Here is a 22,925-nt window from a genome sequence, read left to right on the forward strand (position 1 = left end):
GGAGACTGCACTGCTCACTGATAAGGAATTGCTGGGAACCTGCTATTATGCTGCCTGTAACTGCAGAATTACTTTAGGAATTATCTGATGTTACTTTTTAAATCGATAATATTTACAAAACATAGCTGTATAATAAGAGTAGGATATTTGCATTTCCCTTTGTTTGGCAGAGGTAATGGTATTATCACTAATAAGTATTCTTTTACAGCATGGACAAAGCCCTACATTCTTAACAGTCATCCTGTTTTTAGGAGTACTTTGTTGTGTGATTACTTTCTATGCCAGCCAGACCTGAAGGTGTTTGGCCTTGTAGTTTGTAATTAATCCCAGTGACAATAGTTTTAAGATCACTGGAAGCCAATCAATGGACCAAGGATAACACACTGGAAATGTGTGTACTCAAAAGTATTTGAACATTAAAAAAATCCCTCAGCAGTAATTCAACCCAACTAATAACAGCAGTTATTTACTATTCCCATTTTCCTGATGAAATAAGAGAGAAACACTGTAAGAAGGAAAGATGTGAGTGCATGAGTGATGCCGTCACAACCCAATTCAGAGCAGCAGCTTCCCTGGTCTTACTGATGTTTTGGGCACTGGCAAAGAGCACACAGCGCTACCACTTCATACACAATGGAGAATGATAATCTCAAGGTATTTAAAGAAGAAAAATCCAATTATGTCATCCCCGGAAAGATCTTACTTCTGCAACATGGTGATGGGTTGAGCTGTTAGCAAAAATACCCAAAATTACTGCGTTAACCATGGGATCTCTGGTGGATAATTAATCTGGGAACAGCGTGACAGTTGCCTGGAGTTCAGCACCTCCGGGTTTCTGTTCTGGCAGCTCTCCTCCCCCTCAAACTGAAAATAGGGAGAGAAAGATGACATCAGAGTGGTGGTGATTCAGACAAGTGTTTACCACTTCATTCAAATGCACATACACAAAATGAGCGTGACTTCTCACCTCCACTATAATTGCTCTTCTTACTATGCAAGTTTGCCCATCACGACGGAGATATTTCCAAGAAAAATTGCTTGTCAACTGCTATACTAGAAACAGAAATTAGGAAAAAACAATTTTTATATTTTTCTCTTCTCACAGCTTTCCCTTTGAGACCTGGAATTCCCAGCAGCTTTCCTGGAAGATAGGGATCTGTGCAGGGGACTAGGGAGCTGGCCCAGGGCAGGTGTGTGCCTTGGGAACACAGACCCTCGCTTGGAGAGAATCGTTACATTTTGTCTGCAGGTTGCCCTGAAAAGATGAAATTTGAGTGTAGAATTTCTGTTCTCATCTGGTCTGTCCCTGGGTTATGCACAAGTACAGCTGCAGGGTTTGACACAGCTGAAGGCAATGGCTTGGCTACAGGCAACGCAAAAAGCACATGTATCCAAACAGAATGTTTATGTTGCTTTTAAGGGAAATAGGAGAAGTTGAGGAAAACAGAACCTGTGATTTCGGACAACTGACAAAGAAAAGGAGCAGGAGGGGGCTGGTGAAAACCCGAGCCTGAACGAATGGCAGCCCAGTTGCAGTGCAATGCAGAGACAGCTGCAAGATCTGGGCGGCTTTTACCAGACTGAAGTTCTTGCTTACAAAATGTAAGCCTTTGTATCAGTTCTGCATCTTGTCGTGGGTTTTGAAGTCTAGTACTAAGCAACAGGACCTAGCACATATTTGCACATAAGAGTAGAGCCAAGAAGAGTGTTTAGTTTCAGGCTCTGAACTGCATCTCTGTATTAGTCTCATAAGTGAGTCATTGCCACGATAGTAGAGAAATTGAGATTACTAATCTACCAATAGGTGTTTACTTCTCTTAGTCACAGCAATGACTCACTAGAAATAGAATTTTTTTCCATTAGTTCCCCGTTGTGTGCATTTTCCACTCACCTGTCACTGTGACACTGTGAGGGCTTCATAACATTTTCTGTTGTTGACTCAGGAGAACAAAAGACAATAGGACAAAAATCTGTTTCTGCCATTTGCATCCGGTTTTTTGTTTAATTGTGGTTAAAATCAATACTGATTGCTTTGGTTTAAAGGAAGACCAGTGAAGATAATGTATCAGATTTGATTTAAAATCCTCCGTAGCAAAAGTCTATCCTGCATTTAATAATATAAAATATACTTTGATGTCACTTGATGTCCTAGCTTTTGTCACTTAACCTTGACTATAGTTAATGTACATTCTTAAACTAAAGATTATTATTATAACCCTTTGGACTTCTGAAACAAATCGCTGTAATTCCTCCTTTGAGAACAAACACTGCTTTCTTTTTCTTTTCAAAGTTCATTATCATGGTGTATGGATTCTCTTTGGCCTAAAAAGCACCTCTGGTAAAGAAGCAAACCAAATATTGTAAACGTATATGAAATTCAACCCACAAATTGGGTCTGACAGGATGAATGCCATCAGCTAAGAGATGGAAAATATTTTTAAAGTTTGTCAATTTTTGATCTTTCATGAGACAGAAGGTTAATTTAGATGGCAAGAGCAGTCAAATTTCTTTGTCACCAGATAAGAACTTGCTATTGGGATGGAGTAATGAGATGAAATATTAATATGTTTTTAATGGTCAGGATATACAAAGTGTTCCATTGCACTCAGATGATCTAAATGCACGTTATTCTCTGCAACTGAAAATCAATTATTTGCTTTCAGGAGAGCTATTTTCCACTCGTAGTTTGTAATGGCATAAGACTATAAAATATTAAATGGTGTAGGTATATATCTAACATAAGACCTGAATGTTTGTTAACCAACAGGTTGTGTTTTATGTTACCCTGTTTTTAAGTAAAAGAATACTTTAAAATTATTCTATTTTGAGTTAATTGCTAGATATCTTGCTGGAATACTGATGATAACTATTGATCCCCCTGAAAATGCACATAGACCTTACCTTAGTATCTGGATGCCTCTGGGTAACAGACTCAGACACACAAGTTCTGTCTTTCAGACCTGTTCATAGCATAAGTGATGGATTTGGGCATTGACCGTGCTGTGACTCCTGTTCTGGACAATCAGTGGTCTTTCCACAGAAAAATGAGTCACTGCCACTTAAAAATATGTAATATAACAAATAGGTTATGTTAATGTCCTGTTCTAAATTTCAAAGGGCATCATCTTAAATTTCAAAGCTACAGAATTTAATGTTTGCGTTTTGATGTCTCACAAAAAAGCCCAGTAAGTAAAATATTCACAAACAAAACCTTTGTTAAACAGGACTTTAGGATGGTTCTTCTTACAGACTCCACTGTGCAGAGAAGATGAGACTGGGCAGACTTCAGGCCGGTGACAGTATGTGTAGTAAGAGATTTATGGGGAGAAATAAAAGACTATCTTTTATTAGACTAACCAATACAATCCTGAAAAAAACCTGAAAAAACCCTCAACCATGAACTTTTGGGGCTCTGCTCCTTTCTGACTGAGGTGGTTTGTACACTCTAGCAGAGCATAAGAGACAGCAGTTCAAAACCAGGTATTCATGCTTGACAGCCAAAAACCCACACACTTTTTCCAGCAAGCTGTAAGAACAATTTACTAATCATAACTACTGGGCCTAAAAATCATACCTGCTGTAACTTAGGCAGATTTTCCTTGCTTGGCTGACACCCAGGAAATTCAGTTTGGACAAGTGTCTAAACTTGTGCTAGAGGAGTGCTGCGGGCAAGGCTGAGTGAAAGGAATTGAAGAGACAAGTTGGGTGTCCAGAGGGTCGACCCAGAGAGAGAAGAGGGTTGTCTCTTTTGAAATAACCCAAAAGCTTATCTGGGTTTTTTCCCCAAACTTTCTTGGTGGATCTTATAAAAGACATTTTTTCCCCATGTAAATCTGCCTGTTCATGTGAGGACACTGATCTGACTTTATAGGTAATGCCCTACAGTGATTTTGAGACATGCAGCACAAACTGCTGTTGCTGTTGAGATTGCCTTTCCTTGGAGCATCCAGTTCACCTGCAGGAGAACAAGTGTATTTAATCAGGGGCACGGGCTTGCCTGAGCCTGCTGAGGTGGTGTTGGTTACTCTGCCTGGGTCACAGTCCAAAGAGCTGAGCCTGGGTCTTTGTTTGTTTTGGAAAGGGAAAAGTTTCTCATGGGGTGATGACAGCAGTAGGTCACCCAGGTCATGAGGAGTCAGGTTGGATAAGCTGAAAGATGAGGCAACACTCTGGTTCCAGGCTAGTGGAGGTGCTGCTACATTTGTTTGTTGTTAGTGACGTGATTTTCCACGTGTCCATCCTAAGATGAAGAAGGTATGTTCTCTACACTTGCAGACCGTGCAGTACCTGGAGGAGTTTGGCTCAGACTTGTAGAAAGGCTTATGGCTACAGAGCTCAGATTAAACCATCCTACCTTATTTATAGCTTTTTCAGCCCAGTTCTTGCTGTTGTCCTCTGCCTGCTGGAAGGGCTGGTGGGCAGGAGGACTCCTGAGTGATCCATTCACAGACAGCTGGGGAAAGCAGCTGAATTCAAGCCATTCACAAACCATCATGGAAGCAGGTCCTTCCAAGGCAGTGTGGGGTGACAGCAGGAAGTGCCACTGAATGGTGTTCGGGAATGACATCAAGGGCTCACACGAAATATTGTCCTGGTCCCCACAATGTTGTCCTGCTCCCTCACTGAGGTGCTGCCAAACCGCTCCTCACCTGGAACGCGGGGTGAGGGAGCGAGATTTTTCTCTTCAGAAAAGTCCTGACAACTTTGTTGCTCTGATTTCAGACAAGGCTCTTACAGTTAATTTTTTCTGTCCTCTGGCATTCTCCCTGCTCGGGTGTTAGGTCAGGTCAGGTCCTCACACACCCGAGACTTCCTTCCTGCTCACAGCACCCTGGAAGGCAGCGCTGCCTCGTCCTGGAGGACAAGGGCCTTTCTCTGCATAGACAATTATTTTTTCCCCTCAGTTACCCCCAGATTTTAGCAATTTCAGTTTCCCTGGGTGTGAGGGGTTTAGGCAAGAGCTCCACAGCTTGGGCCCGGCTCTCAGAGATGCAAAAACAGATGAGCTGTGGCAGGGGAGGACATGAGGAAGAATTTCTTCACAGAAAGGGTGATCAGACCTTGGAACGGGCTGCCCTGGAGGTGTTTAACACTGGACGTGGCACTTGGTGTCGCGGTCTAGTTGACGTGGTGCTCGGTCGTAGGTTGGACTCGATGACCTCAGGGGTCTTTCTCCGCCTAACTGATTCTGTGAATATGAGAAAAAAACCACCCCGACAGCGTAAACCCCTCAGGGCACAATTCCCGCCGGCCGCGGCTCCCGGGCCGGGCGGGGCGGGCTCTGAGGGGGCCGGGGCGGGGCCGGGGCGGGGCCTCAGTTCGCCCGCGCCGCGCGTGTCTCCAGGCGGGGCGCGCAGCACGAGCCAATCGGGAGACACCGTCACCTCCCGGGGTGGGCGGGGCCGCGGTCCCCTGCGCCAATCAGACGCGGTGCGGTGCGGGGGGCGGGCCCGGGGGCGGGGCCTCGGAGAGCGCGGCCTCGGTGAGCGCGGCGGCGCGCGGCCATGGCGGCGTCTCCGGCGGAGGTGCTGGGGCTGCCGGGCGAGGAGGTGAGCGAGGCCCGGGCCGGCCCCGCGCCCCCCGCGCCTTTCTCTGCCGAGGGCGGGCGGGCGGGCGAGCGGCGGCTTCTCCGCGGGGCCGGGCCGGGCGGGTCTCCCCTCGGGGCGGCGGTTTTCTGCGGGCCCAGCGCGGGAGCGGGGCGAGGCGGTGAGGGGCTCCGGCGGGGCGGGCGCCCCGGTGCCGGCTCCCCGCGCCCCCGAGGCGACAGCGCGGCAGGCTGACGGCTGCTGTGTCGCCTGTCGCCGGCATTCCTGTGTCCTCCCGCTGGAAGGTGCGGAGCCCCCCCGGTGCACGGAGGGATCAGCGTACGCTCCCAACTTCCTCGGAGTGGGATGTCGTGTCCCCCCCGCGCCCTCCCCGGTGCCGAAGAATCGAGTCTCTGTTGCAGGCTCTGTGGCGGGCAGTGTCACAGAGCGGGGCGTGCAGCAGAGCGGGACCAAAGGGCGCTCGATGCCCGAGCCATGGGCTGATCCCGGCCTGGCCACGCGCGGGAGTGGGGAATCCCGGCCGCGGTCCGGTGTTTTTGGCAATACACCCGTGGGTGGCTGAAAGTGAGTCCTGCGGCGGCCTCTGCCCTGAGGTCGTGGGTCCTGAGGACGTGGAGCTTCATAAGGTGGCTGAGACTGATGTTACTGTGTGAGTTGTAGACAGGTGGGCTGGATTTTGCATCGCAGCCGTGGCTTGTGCATAGGGCAGGATATTATGGAATAGTTAACTTTATCAAGAAGAGAGAAAGCCACTTGTTTGGCTTTTTTAATTGTAAGTGCAGGAAGACTAAGAGCTGTGTCTGTCTAAAAGCTGTTTGGTGACCTGTGTGAAATGTCAGTGGTACTGTCTTTGAGCCAACAGGATATTTTACCAAGACTGTCTTCATCAGCTCCTTTTTGTGTTCAGGTGGTGATGATCTCTGTGTCAGTGCACACTTGTTGCATCCCTATAGGAGTTCGGTTTGTTAAAGCTCTGGCATGTTATTCCTTGTCTGTTAGCATGGCTTGGTTTCTCAAGTTGTGCTTTCCTTATGGAGAAGTACCTAAAAAGCTCTTAAATGAATTTTTTCCTTCATCCTAATACCTGAATTACATAGGATTTCTAATAGAAAGTTAGCACTGCATGCTGCAAGGGTTGCATAACACTTCCTATTGCAAGATCCTGTTTTCAGTTGCTAGTAACTTTTTGAGGCTGTGTAGCTGGACTAAAACATTCCGTGCCTTAGGCTCTCTATTTTATTAAGCTTTGTTAAGTTTAGCTGTTTCATAGCCTCCCTTGCTATGGGGAAAATATTTTGAGATCTACTTGAAATTGAACAATTCTGATCTTCCCTCTATCCATTTGAACATAAACACGTTCCTTTGGAACAGCTGGGGGAAGGGGAAGGAAGTTGGAGCATGAAACAAAATTGATCAGGTCCAACTTTTTCTGTAATTCAAAAGCTCAGCCAAACTTTTTCAAGGTACAGATGTGAAAAATGCAGTTTGTTTGTGATCAGAGAATTTAATGTTCAGTGGGTACTTACTGATTCACAGGTAAAGAACTTGCTTAGTTTTTGTCACAGTTTTCATGTGCGATTCTGTATGCACAAATGGCAAAACAAATGATCTTAGGGCTGAAGGAGAACTGCTCTGCCAACTGCTTTTGCCTGGGATACTAGAATGGAAAATAGAGTTTTCCCTCCCTGGATGGTCATCTTCTGTCTTCCTAGAGTTTAAATATGGAAGATTGTGGTGATTTTGTGTATGCAGTCAGAAACCCAAGTCATACTGAAAGTGTCATCAGGGAGTTTTCTTTCCCCCTCCTTGTTTGGCAGGCTCGTTACAGTTCATGTCTGCACTGCTGCTTCCCCAGGGCTGCTCTGCTATCCAAGATGGATTTACTTGGCATATGAATTAAAATTGTCTGCTAAAAGGAAGCAGTGTTGTCTGAAAAACCGCTTTACTTGTTGCAGCTTTTGGGTATGATCATAGGGTAAATATAATAATTATAAATAAATGATTATTAAAATAGGAAAGGCAGGTGTTGAGACAGTTGAATGCAGTTATTGGAGTGTGGATTACCCCCCACAGCCCAAGTTAGGCAGTTATAACTGATTTCTTGGATAGTGGTGTATTAATCACTTGGACTTAATAAAGGATTCTTAATATGATTCTGACACAAAGAAAAAGAGGCTGGTATAAAAAGGAACCTGTAAATGAGGTTATTCTGTATACTGTGGATTATTGGATGTGCTGTGTAGGTATCTGAGTTGCAGTGCCTGAATCTAGCAGATACAGTTGTCCTTAATTTCTCTGGTTCAATTTTTCTTCTGTAAAAGTATCCTTCTGTCACCCATAGGACTTCCTGTAACTTAGTGAGTATTGAAATCATGAGCACTGGTAAGGTCAGTGGGGAAAAACTGATTGCTCTGTATTCAGAGCAAGGTCTTAGCAGTGGAAAAGTAATGATATCTAATAATATGAAAATATGAAAGCCAAGTTACATTTTATCCTCTTACTAACTTCTCTTAAAGAGGAAAGAAATGCCATGAAGTGTAATTCCCACCTCCAGGTCAGACTTCTCTCACAGTGCTCTTTGCTGATACTCCTAAATGTCCTTGCTGAGGTGGAGTGTCTGTACCTACAGAGAGGTTTTGTTTGAAGGGCTTTGTCATACAAAACTTTCACGTTGTTATGACTTGGATTTCTGTAGATTAAGCACTTTGATCAAGCATTTTCTGACAAGTTATTCATTTCCACTTGCTGTGTTCTTGAGACAATGGACTCCAATACTAAATACAGCATTTTCAAACAGTAATTGTGGAATGATCTTTCAAAGACTGAAGGAAGAAGTTGTAATGCACTGTTATTTCTTTGGTTATAGAAGGAATTACGTTTTTTTCAGTGGTTTGCCATGTTGAAAATATACTTGCTAAAGAGTTCTCCAGTATTTGTTTCTGTTCTCTATTAGAATACCTGCTTGCAGTGTCGGGCTTTGGAATAGCATTCAATAGGAAAACACTGCTTGTCTTTACACATGTATTTCATAACCATTTAATTGAAAGATTTCTGTATGTCAGAGTTCTTACACTCCTAGCCTGAATTAAGGACTTCTTATTTTGCTTAGCTCTTTTATTGTTGCCTAAATAACATGCTAAGTTAGGCAGCTTTTCAGACCTGTCGTGTCTATTATGTTTAATCGGTTTCAGGATCAAACTAGAAATGGAAACTTCTCACAGGCAAAAATACACTTCCCACTTCAATGCATTTTCCACTTCAGCTTTCTCAGTCACCTGAGAGCTGTCCTGTGTAGAACAAGTGTTTGTTCTTGTTTACTGCAGGTCACATAAGGTTTCTCATAAGCATGTGGTATTTCATTCTGGAAAGCTGTTCTTCTATTCCTTTAGGATCTGCTAGTGGAGTAGGTTGTTTATGATTATTTAGCTTTTAGCTGGTAAATTGAATGTCTGGGGTACATGGTTTGTCTTCTTTGCTTCTGCACACCTTACCCTTCTCACCGTACTGTCTTTGGAGGTGATGCTGATGACCAAAATCCTTCAGACATGACTTCAGAGACTGGCATGGACTAGTCTGCCTCTGGTTTGCTTCTGATAAACCCAGTGCTTTTGTCTGGCTTTTGTGCCTGACCTTGAGGCAGCGCAGTGCTTGTGTTGCTGTTCAAAGCCCACGGTCTGCCCAGCACCTCTGTCCGAGTTGTCTGCTCTGGGTCACTCTGCTCTCAAACAGAAAACGAGGGACATGCAGGGCTCTGTGCTTCAGAAATGCTCTGCAATTTTTCCAGGCTATAAAGGACTTTACCATTGCAAGACATGTGCTGGAGTACAGTGTATGTGGATTAGTAAAGACACCTGCAGAAATAGTGACCAAGGCTTGCAGTCTTGAGAGGTTTTCTGGTTTTGTTTTGGGTTTGGTTGGGGTTTTTTGAACAGCAATATAATTTGTGTAGATCTAGTGGGTTGCACAAGCTATTTTATGTACCTGGGTTTGTTTTGTGTTGTTTTTTTAAAGCCTTTCTTTCACACTGTACTAACAAACACTAAGTGGGAGTGTTATGGATGTTGGGTTGCACATGCTGAAAAATTGCTTGGTGGGTGGTTGGGGTTGGTTTGTTGTGTTGTTTTTTTGTGAGTTTTGTTTTAAATTCTGTTGACAAATGGGTAACTCCATTAGTGGACTTCTGTCTTCTTGAATATTTTCCTTAATTTGCAATCAAATGCAGATGTTAAACACATCTGTAGTAACAGCCAGTATTTCTTGCAGGATGAACCCTTCTTACTTATGAACACAAAACTGTACAGGGGAGAGAGTGCTCACTGGGTTGGGAAGCAGTGGTCAAGACAGCAAAGTCTCCTTCTCATTTTCCATCTCCTGGTGAACTGATGATGCCATAAAAGATTACTGTCGTTTGGCTGTAGCCTAACTATGTGTCTGCCTCACCTACAGGGTCTGCTTATTGCAGGAACTACTTTTCTTCAGCTCAGGCTCCCCATTCTGTGGGAAATGTTTTCTTTCAAATGAGAACTATATGCAGACATGATATGAAGCTTAAGGAAGTCTTAATATATAGTTCCTGTTGTTGCCAGTATCTTTAAAGGTGATGCTCCTGTGCTGTTTTATCATTGTAATAAGTTTTGATGCTTTTTTCCTGACTTCAGTGGTAGTTGATTCCTGACCTATCTAACTGGAACAAAAGAATAACAGGATGTTATTGCCTAGAGGAATTGTTTACAACCAAGTGTTCTCTGTTAGACTACTCAGTCATTTTTATGTTGGCTTCCTCAGAAAAAGCTATCTAGTAGTTCAGCAGATACTATCATTTTATGTTTTACCTTAGATTAACCATCCTGATCTTGGTGTTTCCTTACATCCTGTGTGAAAAAAGTGAAGCCAAACCTAGAAACAAATATTAAATTAAGAAAGCCAATAAAATTAATTTTTCAGTACTTAAGAAATCTGTACTCTTAATAACCCTTCTGCTAATTAAAAGCTTTCTCTTTTTTTGCTATACAATTATTTTAATTTATCTGACTTTTATATGTGTCTTACACATGTTAAACTGCTGCTTCTGTATGGAAGTTGTTCTTCTGACCCTAATCAGTCACCTGCTGCTGTCTTTTTGAGATGTGTCAGGAATGATTGTTCAGCCTCAGGAATGGATTGCAACTTGCTGGAAACTGCTGTGAAGGTGTTTGGACTTGGAAGTGTCTACAGTAACATCAGACAGAACCTCCGTAGCCACCAGTCTAGATCATAGTATGTTACATGTTTTGTGTTACTGCTTCAAGTGAAGGAGAGGAGTTGCAAGTGCAGTACCTTCGTCGTTGAATTTTACTGGATGTTGCAGACATGAGTTGGTGGCAAAGGTAAAGGCCTCCTGCTGATGTAAAATTGTAGCATTGCAATGCACAGCTTGAAAAACTTTGGGCTTTTTCTCCCCCTCCCCTGACTCAGGTATAGGTGGCAGCTTAAATGTGTAAGGTGACAAATCACAGCTATCTGTTTTAATCTTATTGTGAATCTTGCCACCTTTAGTTTGTGTAGGAAGTACTTTATAATTTCCATCAGTTCATGTTGCCATGGAACTGGCACCGTGCTGGCTGCGAGCACATCTGTGTGTCTGTAGGTGCCTGTGCACCCTCCCAGGCTGGGGCCTACCCTTGGGGTTGCAGATGAGGATCACACTTGATAGTCCATCTGTGGTTTGTTCAGTGTTTTATGCTACAGTCACCAGTATGTCACCATTTCTTAATTTGGGCCTTCTTTCTCACTCTTTCTTCCCGCTGATGCCTTTGCTTCTGTCTCCTGTTCTTTCTTGGACTTGTATCACTAAAGCAGGGGTTGTTCTCCCAGCTGTCCTTAGGGTGTTTTCCTGCCATGTGAATTTGGAAAGAGTGGGGGTGAGAATGGACAGTGTTTTTACTTGTCCTTATTGACTGCTAACAGCCCGGGCAAGATGATTAGATTCTCAAAGTTATGAGCAGTTTTAAAGTCCTTATGAGCTTGAAATTTCTTTCCAAATAGTGTTTTCTTGCCCCAAATGAACAGGTCAAGAACTTCTCATCTTAATGTATATTCATTGAGTATGGGTAGGTTGATAGTGACTTTTGTGAATAAAACACCATCCTCTTCTGGAAGTGGCACTTTATTAGTTTGACACTTGCTTTGTTCTTCTGAGAACACTCTAAACCATTTTAATAGGCATACATAGAAAGGATTTCTCTTTTATGGTCAGTTCAAAGAATCACAAGCTGTCAAGCAGTGCCTTTAAATCCTTAAGTTATTGATTGTCTGTATACTGGCTCATAAACCTTCTATTTAATCACCTTGTTACACAGTATCTGTTAGTAAATAAATTATTAGAGATTGTGAAAATGTGATGTTTTAGCAGTCCCAGCTGTTCTGACCAGTTCATCTTGAACATGTACTTTCAGAATATACTAATATGATTAACAATAGAATAATGATAAAAGCTGGAAGTCCATAATAAGATAACGATCTTGCTGATTCAGCTCTGTAAAGGATGTTTTGTCTGACTTGATCAGACCAAGAAGTTTGGATAGTTCAGTCTCTGCAATATGTCATAGCCTCATTCCCCCACCCTTTAGCTTTAAAACATTACATAACCCCTAAAAACAATTGAAGCTTGAATTTGTTGGATGCAGACTAAGTGATATAAACACTGTGTGCAGCTGCTCCGGGCAGATTCAGTACTTTTAACAAGTATTTCTTTTTGCAGACTGTTCTTACCTGATTTATATTGGACTTGTATTCTCAGAGGGCACAGCTTAACAGCTCAGTTGTAACATCATTGTGTTCTTTCGTTTGTTTGTTTTTGCCTCCAGCCTCCGGAGTGGCTGGCAGTCAGAAGAAGCTGAACGTCCTTGTTCTGTCTATACAAGCAGTCCCTGTACGAGCCTGTGCCCAGAGCTGCAGCCTGTGGAGGGCTCTGTGTGTGTCTGGCACAGCAGCTGTGCACGGGGGCACTACCCTGGGAGCCTCCCCGGGTGTGCAGAGCGCCAGGGAATGCTCTGACCCTTCAGCTGTATGGCTGGAATAAATTCAAATTGACCCCTTCAAGTTAATGTCAGGGCTGCAAAAGCGTGGGTGGACATTTATATCCAGGAAGAGACTCCTGGGGAGATGAATTGGGCTGAGTCAGCAGTTTCCTAGACAAGCTGCAGTTGCTGCCGGACATGGCCTGTGTGTTTCTGGTTACTGGCTATGTGCCTGTCCCCTCCTGTGCCACCAGAGCCACCAGCAGTGGTGTAGGAGTGGCGAGGTCAGCTTGAGGGTGTCTGTAGTCAATAAGGAAGAGTAAAAGAGGTACATACTTCATCCTCTGAAGTTTTTGGTCTACAAAAACACTCATGTTGCAGCTGCCTGTAGATCTACAGGAGTTACTGATCCGCAGTTTCTTGTATGACTACGAAGGAGACATACAAGGATCTCTTGAGCAGGGTAAATAAAAATGCTCAAAATTGCCTTTGAAACAATGGCATTTTAATTTGAATCTATTCCCTGTGGGTACCAGAGTCAAGTATCTGATGCTTTATCTCCGTGTGGAGCTTGCACCACCTCGTTTGCGTCTGCATGAAATGAGCTTCAAACGGTGCTGGAGCTCTTTAGCGGTTCATTGTCCTCCGGGATCTGTGTGTTTGGGGCAGCTTTGTTGAGCTGTGACAGCAGTTCCTCGGCAATTCTCCCTCTCATCGGTGAGTGGGAGGAAAGGTCGTGTGGTCACAGCACAGCCCGGTCGGTATCCTGTTGACCGGGCTCTGCCTCTTCAGGATGTGCAAGGTCGCAGCATAATGGGTGCTTCCAGTCTCAGGCTCTTCTGACTGCCTTTGGACCGAGCTGTCTGACTCTCCTGATATGCCTCGGGCACTGGTGTGACCAGAGAATGGGGAGCCTCATCTCTTGTGATTAAGTATTGCCCTTGCACGTTAGCGTGGGTTTTTTTCTGAAGTTTCTAATCTCCATAACTTGGAAAAGGAAGAAGTGGACCATTCAATATCAGCTGTGAGCTTGAAAAATACAAAAAGATGGGAGTGAGGTGACTTTTGGTGCTGAGAGTGTTTAGCTGAAAAAGTGAAAGTGAAAAAGGGGATCTGTAGGAGAGATTGTTGTGAACAATTTGGGATTTTTTTTTCATCTGTTTTTGTTAATCTAGAAGGGTATTTCTACGTGGCAGCTCATATGTGGATGTTGGCTTGCTTAGCTTTTCTGCTGGGCTAACTAAAATCCTGTAGCTGCCCTAGTTTGGCACTGACCCCAAATAAATAACAACCTTTCTTTCAGTGAGGCATGTTTAAATCAACCTTCAGCATGCCAGCATTGGGGTTTTGGCTTCTAGTTTCCTGAGGCCATGTACAAAGCAATTTGTCTTTCTGTAAAATAGCTTTCATATCTCTATTATGATACAAGTCAGCAAACCATGTGATTAAGCCAACTTTAAAAACTCAGGAGCGTGGATCCTATTTCTGGAATGTCCCCTGTGCCTTATTAAACCTGACTCTGGGATGCCTGTGCCCAAAAGCACCTAATTGTCTTTGCTTTTCTCATGCTTGAATAGCAGAGCAAGTCTTGTGGTCTAAACAACTGAATGCAGATACAAGAAGAGCTATTTGCCTTTTAGGGCTCTGTGTCCTATGTCAGCATCTGGTCTTGGTCTTTTCCTGAGAAGGAAGAGCTGGGATTGTTTGTTGAGCTGATTTCTGTGGGTTTGGCCTTGTGGGCTGTGACTGAGCACCTTCCTCATGTTGGGAGAGGGTTGTGGGTCACTGAGGGAAGTGCAGAGGTGCTCAGGGAGCACTTGAATCCTCTCAGAAACTCACTGATGTTGTCACTGAAGCCAAATAATTGATAGACAATGAACTGGACACTGTTTTAGACTGTAAGACAAGGGTAGATATTTGGCATATATTAACAAATGGCTCTTCTTAATTTGATGCCAAAATAGTTTTTTTACTTAGTTTACCTTAAATATGGTCAGTTCTGTTGCTGTCATAAAAAACACACTGATAATGTTACATATTTTTAAAAGCCTGATCATGACTAAGAATTTTGAAAGCTTAGGCCACCTACTAGTGGTGAGTGCTGGGCGAGGCTGGTTGTTAGATCTTTCCTTTCTGAACTGTTAGTTTTTTCTAGTAGGAGATGAAGATAGAAGATAGACTTGTGATTTGGCTGGAATTGTCTTGGACAATTGATTGTTTTGTCAGTAAGTGGACATTGTAGATGTTCATCTCGGTTCCCAGGCAATCAACTCCAACTATAGAGGGTGGGAGAAACTTGCTCACTTTTTTATTATTTTTATTTAGTGGTTTGTTTTCAGTTTTATGTTGTTAGCCAGTAGTTTCTGCCTCAGGATTAGCATGCAGTTCTCTCCATTAGCTTAAGAACCACTCCAGTTGGGATTGGTTAGGGAGTCCAGCGCTGTGCCTGTATAGGAGACCAATGATAAAGCATCCTTAGTGCTTCCCTAGGAGTATCCTTGAGAAAGCACTTTCAGTACCATGTGCAATTGAGGAAGGCCCCAGGGGCAACATCTGCTGCTTCACCCATTGCTCTTGGTATCTGTTTAACTCCTTAACCACCTAGACTGGATCAGCTTTTCCTCACAAGTGGCTCTGGCTCGTCATCGCCTACAAACAGCCCTTCATCTGGAAAGCTTTTTGCTTTCCAGAGAAACAGTGCTCATTTGTTTTCTTCCTCTGACATGGGCACAGCTGTTGGGATTTCCCACCCCCACCCCCTTGAATTCAGCCTTATCAGATGAGCCATGAAAGACTGTACAGCTGTATTAATTAACAGAAGGAGTGTAATCACTTATGTCACTCCTCTGAAGCTAATTTCTGTAATGTGTAATTGAAATACTTTTTGCTTCCTTAGAAATCTCATACTCCTCTGACAGGTCATACCAGAATTCCTCATATTTTAAGTGTTACCTCTCTGTGCTGTTAAAAATAGATGCAAGAATTCTTTATTCTTGCCTTCATTTCCCCAGAGTTCCTTACTGCTTTATTAATCTATTCTGATAAATTTGATATCCTTTTCCTCCTGCCTGGGAAATAAATATTGTCAGAGTCTATTTCCCACTCTCAGATGGATGCCAAGATACCATTAGGTCAAAACTTGCGTGGTCCCTTTGCATTTTCCTCAGTGCAACTGGTTCGAGTGGCTGGTGTGGTGTAGATGGCAGTCTGGTCCTTGCATCCTCCCAGGTCATGCACCAAAAGTTGTCATGCTATTCAGAGAGTGTTCTCACAAAGGTCTTTGCTTACGCTGTAGAAAGGACAGCTAAGAATTGCCAGCTGAGCAACACGGAGCTGCTTATGGGAGCTCTTCCCAGATGGTCTCCTCTCTGTCAGCACTGGGAGCAGTGGAAGTCACTGGGCTCTGTGGCTTTGGAATAGCAGCTTGTCCTTCCCATTGCCCCGGGTGTGCTCTGCAGTGTGGGAATGCTGCATCCAGTCCAAGGGTATTGCAGAGCTCTCTGGGGAAAAGGGATGGCGGCCATGCTGGAACAACTGGGAATTCGGGAAAGAAGGGTAGTTGGAACAGTTGTCTGCTAGGTTAGCAGTCCTGTCCTGTGGGATTTTAACTCAAAACAAAAGCCTTCTCTTATAGAATGCCAAGCAACTAAATTATTTTAAACCCCATGCTTTTAGCTTTATAAATTAAAAATAGATCTGAAAAATAAGTCTGAATGCAACTTGAATATGTTACTTTGTGTTTCAGGAGAACACGCGAATTGTCAGAGTGAAGGTTATCGCTGGCATTGGCCTGGCCAAGAAGGATATCTTAGGAGCCAGGTAAGAATATCTTGTTAATGTATTAAGGGACAGCTGCTTCTTTATTCGCTTTTCACACCTTATTAGTTCTTAGTAAATCCTGCTGTGCCTCTGGCCAAAAAAAAAAAAAGTCAGTTTTACCAGTTTTAACTGGTAACTTTATGAAAATTATTGGAGATTATATCAACATGAATATTCCTCTTTTCTTGTCCAGGAGTCACTTGGACAGATCTTATGCATTGGCAAAACAAAGTGTGGGAATGTTTCTTTCTCTGCATGGTAAAATAGTTTTGCCATGGAAGATAGATCCATATGTGTATTTTACTTCATGTAGAATGCAGCTAAAATAACAAGAGTTTAGTTATAGTCAAAGTTGTCTCATCTGTGCTTTAAAGACTTGGAATGAGCACAACACTAAACACTGGTAGGAACAGGACTATTTCAACTCAATTTATGTGCAGAGGAACAGTATCCACCAGTTCCATAGATCTGGTAGACTCATGACTGACTGCAGGTCCTTGGTATGTACTAACTAAAAAGTTAATCCCTATAAGAAAAGAAGCAAAGTGGCTTGACATTTAGCAAAGGAAAGATCAGGCTTCTGAATTGATAACTGAAATGCTTTGTCAGATCTTGTAGGGTTGGCAAGTGGCAGAATGCAGTTTGTACTACAGCCAGTTTTGCTTCTGGTCCTTGTACAGAGGATCTTGAAAAGTCCTGGTGGCTTTAGTAATAGTTCTGCTGTCAGCTGCTTTGGCCTGTGTGCAGGAATGTTGTTATTTTAACACTACAGAATTACTGCTTGTGACATCAGCATAGCACTAGAAAAAATTCTCTTCTGATATTGGTATGTTCTCCAAAGCCAGGCAGTCTCTCTTCAGTTTTTTTGTTCATGTGTGATTTATTTTTTTTTTTACTTCAGACAAAAATAGGTCAGCTCTTCTCATCAAAACTTAAATATGTGGAAACCATATGCTCTCTTCCTATATGGCAGACAGTTTGGTCACCTTTTGTTCCTTGTCTGTCTGAGCAATTGAAAGCCTCTACTCTGTTCATGAAAAGTAGATACTCTTACAAGCTATTGGGTGTTTTGTACCATGGGAAGGGAAAAGGCAGTAGGACATTTTAAGTGATCATATTAAGACATCTTCATTAACAGAAAAATTCAGGTGAAACTCAAACTCTGTGACATTGATAAAACATTTAGTAAAAGTATTGCATTGCCAAGGAAGTACCTCAAATTCCAGGTGTTCTGAAGTGTAAAAACCAAGGTATTTAATAGTTCAAGCTTTTTCAATCACAACTGATTTTTTTCATGCGTGTCTTGTTGAAATGCAAGGGGATTTATTAAATCTGTTCTCCTGAAATAACTGGGGAAGAGGACAGAGAATCAAATTGCAGTGATATACAAGATATAAAATGGTATAGTTGTAATCCGTAGTAGTGTTTAGATTAGTTTTATCTCTAAAACTGTGCAGGAAATAATTGTAATTATAAATGCGTATGGTGTTCATAAAGTAATTGTAAGTCCTACTGTAATAGCTTCTATTAATTTAAGCCTTTTAAAACTTGACTGCTAATAATGCTGACCAAACAGGACACAGAGCAGCATGCTTATCTTTTTTCTTTTGCCCCCACCCCAGTGACCCGTATGTGAAGGTGACAGTGTATGACCCTGTGAATGGAGTCCTTACCAGTGTTCAGACAAAAACCATTAGAAAGGTGGGTCATCTGTCTTGGTGGGTGTGGGGGCTTGGGTCGGGTTTCGTGGTGTTGTGTTGGGGATTTTTTTAAATCAGACTCTAAAGGAAAAAATTAACACTACAGGAAATATGAGAATTAATATGTCATTTGAATGGACATGAGGAAAGGAATGTTCCATAATCTCCTCTGTTTCCTTGTTCATGGCATTGTTGTGGTATTTTCAATAAATTTATTGACAGGTAGAGGAAAAACTAAGGCATATAAGGTGAGTACTGAGTCAATGTTACATCACTAATGGATATACAGGATTGTTCTGATTTTCTGAGATCTTTAACAATATATAAATCTCTGTCTCTTGCTGTACAACTTTTATCCTTGTGTTTAAAAACACAAACACAGTTTGTTGTGTTTACGTATCAAATTGTGCCATTCACCTGAATCATGGTAGTAGTACTTGTTTTTCTAGAATACCTGCAGGAAAAAGGTCAGTCTTGGTACTGCTAATTTGTCTTAGATTACCTAAAAAAGGAAAACTGTATACATGAGAGGGAAAGTACTCTTCCAAATTGTTGTTCTTGGATAGTGTTTGTCATTAGTGTTATGAGATCACTCATGCATTTTTCCCTTCATGCTGATAATTGTTACATTAGACACTCATCATAGCTAAATTAGCTCTAGTATTTTTAAAAGTCATCACAATTGAAAGATGTGTTTAGCTGAGCAGTTTATATGTTTGGCCCACCTGTGCCTGCTCTGTCTAGATTACATTGCTTAGAAATCTGGCAATTGCTAAGAGTTTGTAATTTCAGGATTAACATATTGGCATGTAAGTAATGTGGGTATTGGACTGAAGGGAAGGCAGTGATTATTACTGAAGAGACATACCATAAATTAACTTTTTTTGACTGTCTCATGGGTGTTAGGTGTATCCATGGCATAGCCAAACTCAAGAGTACTTGCATAAATTGACTCCATTCTGCACTGTATGAAACAGTACAGACTCCTCTGACTTTCACCTGCATTATCAAGTTAAAGATTTTGTACTTTCTTCTTAAGTGGATTGTTACATGAGATAAAACAGGTGTAAAATATCAAAAAAGCAACATGGAATTGTTGGTCAAACTAATGCTCTTTTCCTCTTTTTTTTAATTCTTCCCTATATAGTCCATAAATCCAAAGTGGAATGAAGAACTCTTATTTAGAGTAAGTGATTTTGTTTATAGAGTTATTACCTGTTGGATATTATATTAGCACATGGGAAAAAACTACTGACTACTCTCTGTACTTCAGAACATCTTCCCTAGTTCAGAAATAAATCTGTAATTAATGTTCTAGAAGGCTCACAAACAGCTTTCCTTAGAAATACAGTTGTTAACTCTGGCCCTAATAAAAATGTTACATTTTTGGTCTTGACGTTGCCTTCTTCAGTCTCTGAGTGTTTGAAAACATGGGGTTTTAAAGCAGTTTGGGATAGCACCACTCATGGCTCATTGGTTCTGATAGCAATGTGTGGCGTACTAAAATGGCAGCAAGATGTAGATTTGCTGTTTAATAGAGGTCTCAGGTGTTTCTTTCCTCCTGCATGAACATGGAGATTTTGCTGAAGACAAATGCTGAAATTGAGTATGTATGTTAAGTATTACTGTACTTCTTTTTCCTAGGTTAATCCTCAGAAACACAGACTCCTCTTTGAAGTATTTGATGAAAACCGTTTGGTAGGTCTTTTTGTGTTAATATTGCAGTGTATTAAAGACTTGAATTGAAGTAAGTTCATCAGGATTCAACATGGATAAAAAACCCACACCAAACAACTTTAACCTCTGCAGTGAAACCTAAAGCTGAAGGCAGACCTGATTCATTTACTTATCTGACATAACCTCATTTTGTGAAGCCCTGAAGCAGTTACATTATTACTCTAAACTCGGAATGTGCTTTAACTCATGAAAGCATCATTCTTTTACAGTGCTGTTCACATGGCATGGCCAAATTCTTTGGTGATACTGTAAGCTTTGCATTGGATGTTTGTATTTCCCCACAAACAAAGCAGTTACTGACATTGTAGGTATCTGTGCATGGTGTGAGAAGCTTCTTTAGTGAGTGAGTGGTAGCACGAAAGAAAGCACAAGTGCATTGTCTTTGAGACACTCAAGAAGTGGATTGTGGTCATGTAGGTGGATGTCTCTGAATGGCAGGACATTGCTGGGACAGGAATAGCTTGTGCATTTGTCTCAGCAAAACTGAAATCCTCCTCTGGTCAAGCCCCCTTTTTATGTGTGAAGGTGTCTACTTACCTATCCTTCTGGCTTTGTGTTTTATTGTAAATGAGTAAGTTTGTAGCAGTACAATCATGATGCTTCCATCCTTCTGACAGACATTTCTTTTCACTGGAATATATTCCTTTTCCTTCTGCAGTAGTTGGAAGCTCATAGGAGGATTGAGTGCTCCTGCACTCCACACACAGTTCCATTCTGAATCACTGTTATAAAGGGTCTCTTTGTGCTTCAGTAGTGTGTTGGCCATGAAAAACATTATTTTTTTTTCCCTAAAGCTTTCTGCATATGTTCAGTAACCTGCTGTATCTTTTATGGAGGTGCTGCTCTGCTAAAATTGGGAAGAGTGAAAACACCTGTAAACAGAAATACAAACTATCTAGAATAATTAGATTTGAGAAGGAGGAGGTTTGTTTTTGCTCATAGGCATTACACCATCCCCAAACCGTTTACTTCTTAATGGGTGGTATTAGTATGTCAAAGATGGTGTCTCCATGAATTATTTACAAGCAGTGTTAAAGGGGATCACCAGCATTGTGGCTTACTCGGAGGTTAAATATGTTTTTTCAGGATGCTCAGATTTTCCTCTTGACTCTGTTGTGGGCTGCAGGATGTCCCCTCGTGAGGTCCAAGTGCTTTGTCCATTGGACACCTCACTGGAACGTTACTGCCACCACCTGGAAGCCACAAGGCATGATTAGAAAATTAGATTCCTGATGTTTTTGGGAGAAGGCCAGCGTTTTCTTTGTGGTTTCCACCAAGAGAACTCCTTTGCATTCTTTCTCTAATCTCGAGTAGACAAGTTGTTTGACCTCTTTCCTTATGGGAGAAGGACCAATTAAGCATTTTATTGGCATCAGCCAGGAAATGGTGCTTTGTTTCCCATGTATGATAATAATTAGAGATCAAAGCATCGTGACCTCATCAGTCACTCTATAGGTTTACAATAAAACACCCTGTATTTTTCATCCATCTCCTCATTTGGTGAATGGAACAGGCCCTCTCCGTGTTTCTCTTTTGCCTGCTCTCAGAAACACTGTTTTTATCCCAGATGTCTTGAGTTGTTTTAAGTAAGACAAATTGTTGCATTAGCTGTGATTGCTGTTTAGCACTGACAAGCTCCCCAACTTTTATCAATTCATCCTCACATCTCAAAAATCACAGGTGCCTTGCTAAGCAGCTATGATCAAAAGTTACTTAATTTTTCATTATTTTAGTGGGTTCCAGTGTTCTTTCACCTGCATTTTCAATGACTGTTTAAACTCTAGACGTGGGCAGGCTGATAAAACTGAAATATTCTTGCATTTATAAGATGTCCTCCCAATGGATAATTTCCTTGTTACAAACTTTTATCCCAAGTGCTTTTATTCCCTGTAACTTTTGGATAAATGGAAGCCTGAATCTCTAGAGGCTTTTTGATTTTAAGAAATGTTGTTTTCTTGAAAACCAGCCTTGAAACTTTTCTTCAGTGTTTGGCTTAAATTCAAAGTTTTGCTGCATTGGTTATGTCACCAACAGTGGGAATTTTAAAAGCTTTCTGTAACAGCATTAAAACTTTTCAAAGATCACTTGTCTTGGATTTGATAAGGGAGCACTAAAACTAGTTTGTTCTTCTGACTTGCTGCAAACCCTTGGTAGAATAAAGGGCTTGAGCAGTTTGTGGAGTCTTTGATTATGGTTGTTTATCAAAACACATTAGAAAAATCCATCAAGAAGGACAGTGAAATCACTTGGGAGATAAATCAGTGCAGGAACTACATGACTTTTGCTGTCTCTGTCTTAAAATAATTTGTCACAATTACGTATATTGCAAACAATTTGATACCAAAGAAGTCAATGTTAAGATTTGAATGGAACTATTGGTATTTTTAAAAGAAACATTAATTTTTAGTTTATTTTTATGTCAACTCTAATTCAGCAAGATTGAATTTTGTATTTTAAAAGCCATTTTATGCTGCCTAAGGAAGCTGTAGTTGGTTGGCTATACCTGTACATTTCGTGTTGGGGAGAAAAGGAGGCTTAAGAGATGCATTTTTTACTCTTCACTCACATATCTTAGGTGGCTTGTTGATGGTTTTTGGTTTTTTGTGGGGTTTTTTGTTTGTTTGTTTAAATATGCTGCTGGAAGTTCAAATTAACTTCTTGAAGCTCACCAGAGGAGTCTTTTATGTTATTTTCTTTTTCATCTTCTCTCCCCATCCCGGTCCCCCACCAACATATAACATTAGAAGAAGTCCTGTTGGTTTGGTTAAGCATAATGAAATAAATGAAGTGTTGTATTTGTTGGCTTTTTATGAATAAGCTAGTATTCATTTATTACTGCATTCTAATAATGGAATTCAGGTAAAGGAGGTTAAGTAAGCCCTGGAGTATAATTAGAAAACAAATTTGTTGCTTGCAAACAAGGTACTGTGAATTTGATTCTTGGCTCTTTTTTGGGAAGGTTGTATAAATGTTAATTTTACTGCCTTCTAGCTTAAAATACAGTAAAGGTTAAATAAATATGAAGCAGAAAAAACTCCTAGTAGTGTGACCTATAAAAGTATAAATGGTCTACTGTTCTCTTCTGTTTGTACTTTTTCAGCAGCACTGAGTAATTTCATGTTAGT

At 41.7% G+C, this 22,925-nt stretch overlaps 1 protein-coding gene across 1 annotated transcript in view; it reads left to right on the forward strand.

Annotated features, from left to right (window-relative positions):
- Positions 1-5,473: 5,473 nt before the first annotated feature.
- The window catches only part of NEDD4 (NEDD4 E3 ubiquitin protein ligase), a 53,083-nt gene continuing 35,631 nt past the window's right edge, over positions 5,474-22,925 (forward strand). The window contains exons 1-5 of the mRNA XM_071568226.1: positions 5,474-5,549; positions 16,290-16,363; positions 17,986-18,064; positions 19,211-19,249; positions 19,708-19,761. Coding sequence (XP_071424327.1) covers positions 5,505-5,549; positions 16,290-16,363; positions 17,986-18,064; positions 19,211-19,249; positions 19,708-19,761 — 291 coding nt within the window. The 5' untranslated portion in view covers positions 5,474-5,504. The remainder of the gene's footprint in view (positions 5,550-16,289; positions 16,364-17,985; positions 18,065-19,210; positions 19,250-19,707; positions 19,762-22,925) is intronic.

This window comes from Pithys albifrons, chromosome 13, assembly GCF_047495875.1.
Source record: "Pithys albifrons albifrons isolate INPA30051 chromosome 13, PitAlb_v1, whole genome shotgun sequence".
NCBI lineage: Eukaryota > Metazoa > Chordata > Aves > Passeriformes > Thamnophilidae > Pithys > Pithys albifrons.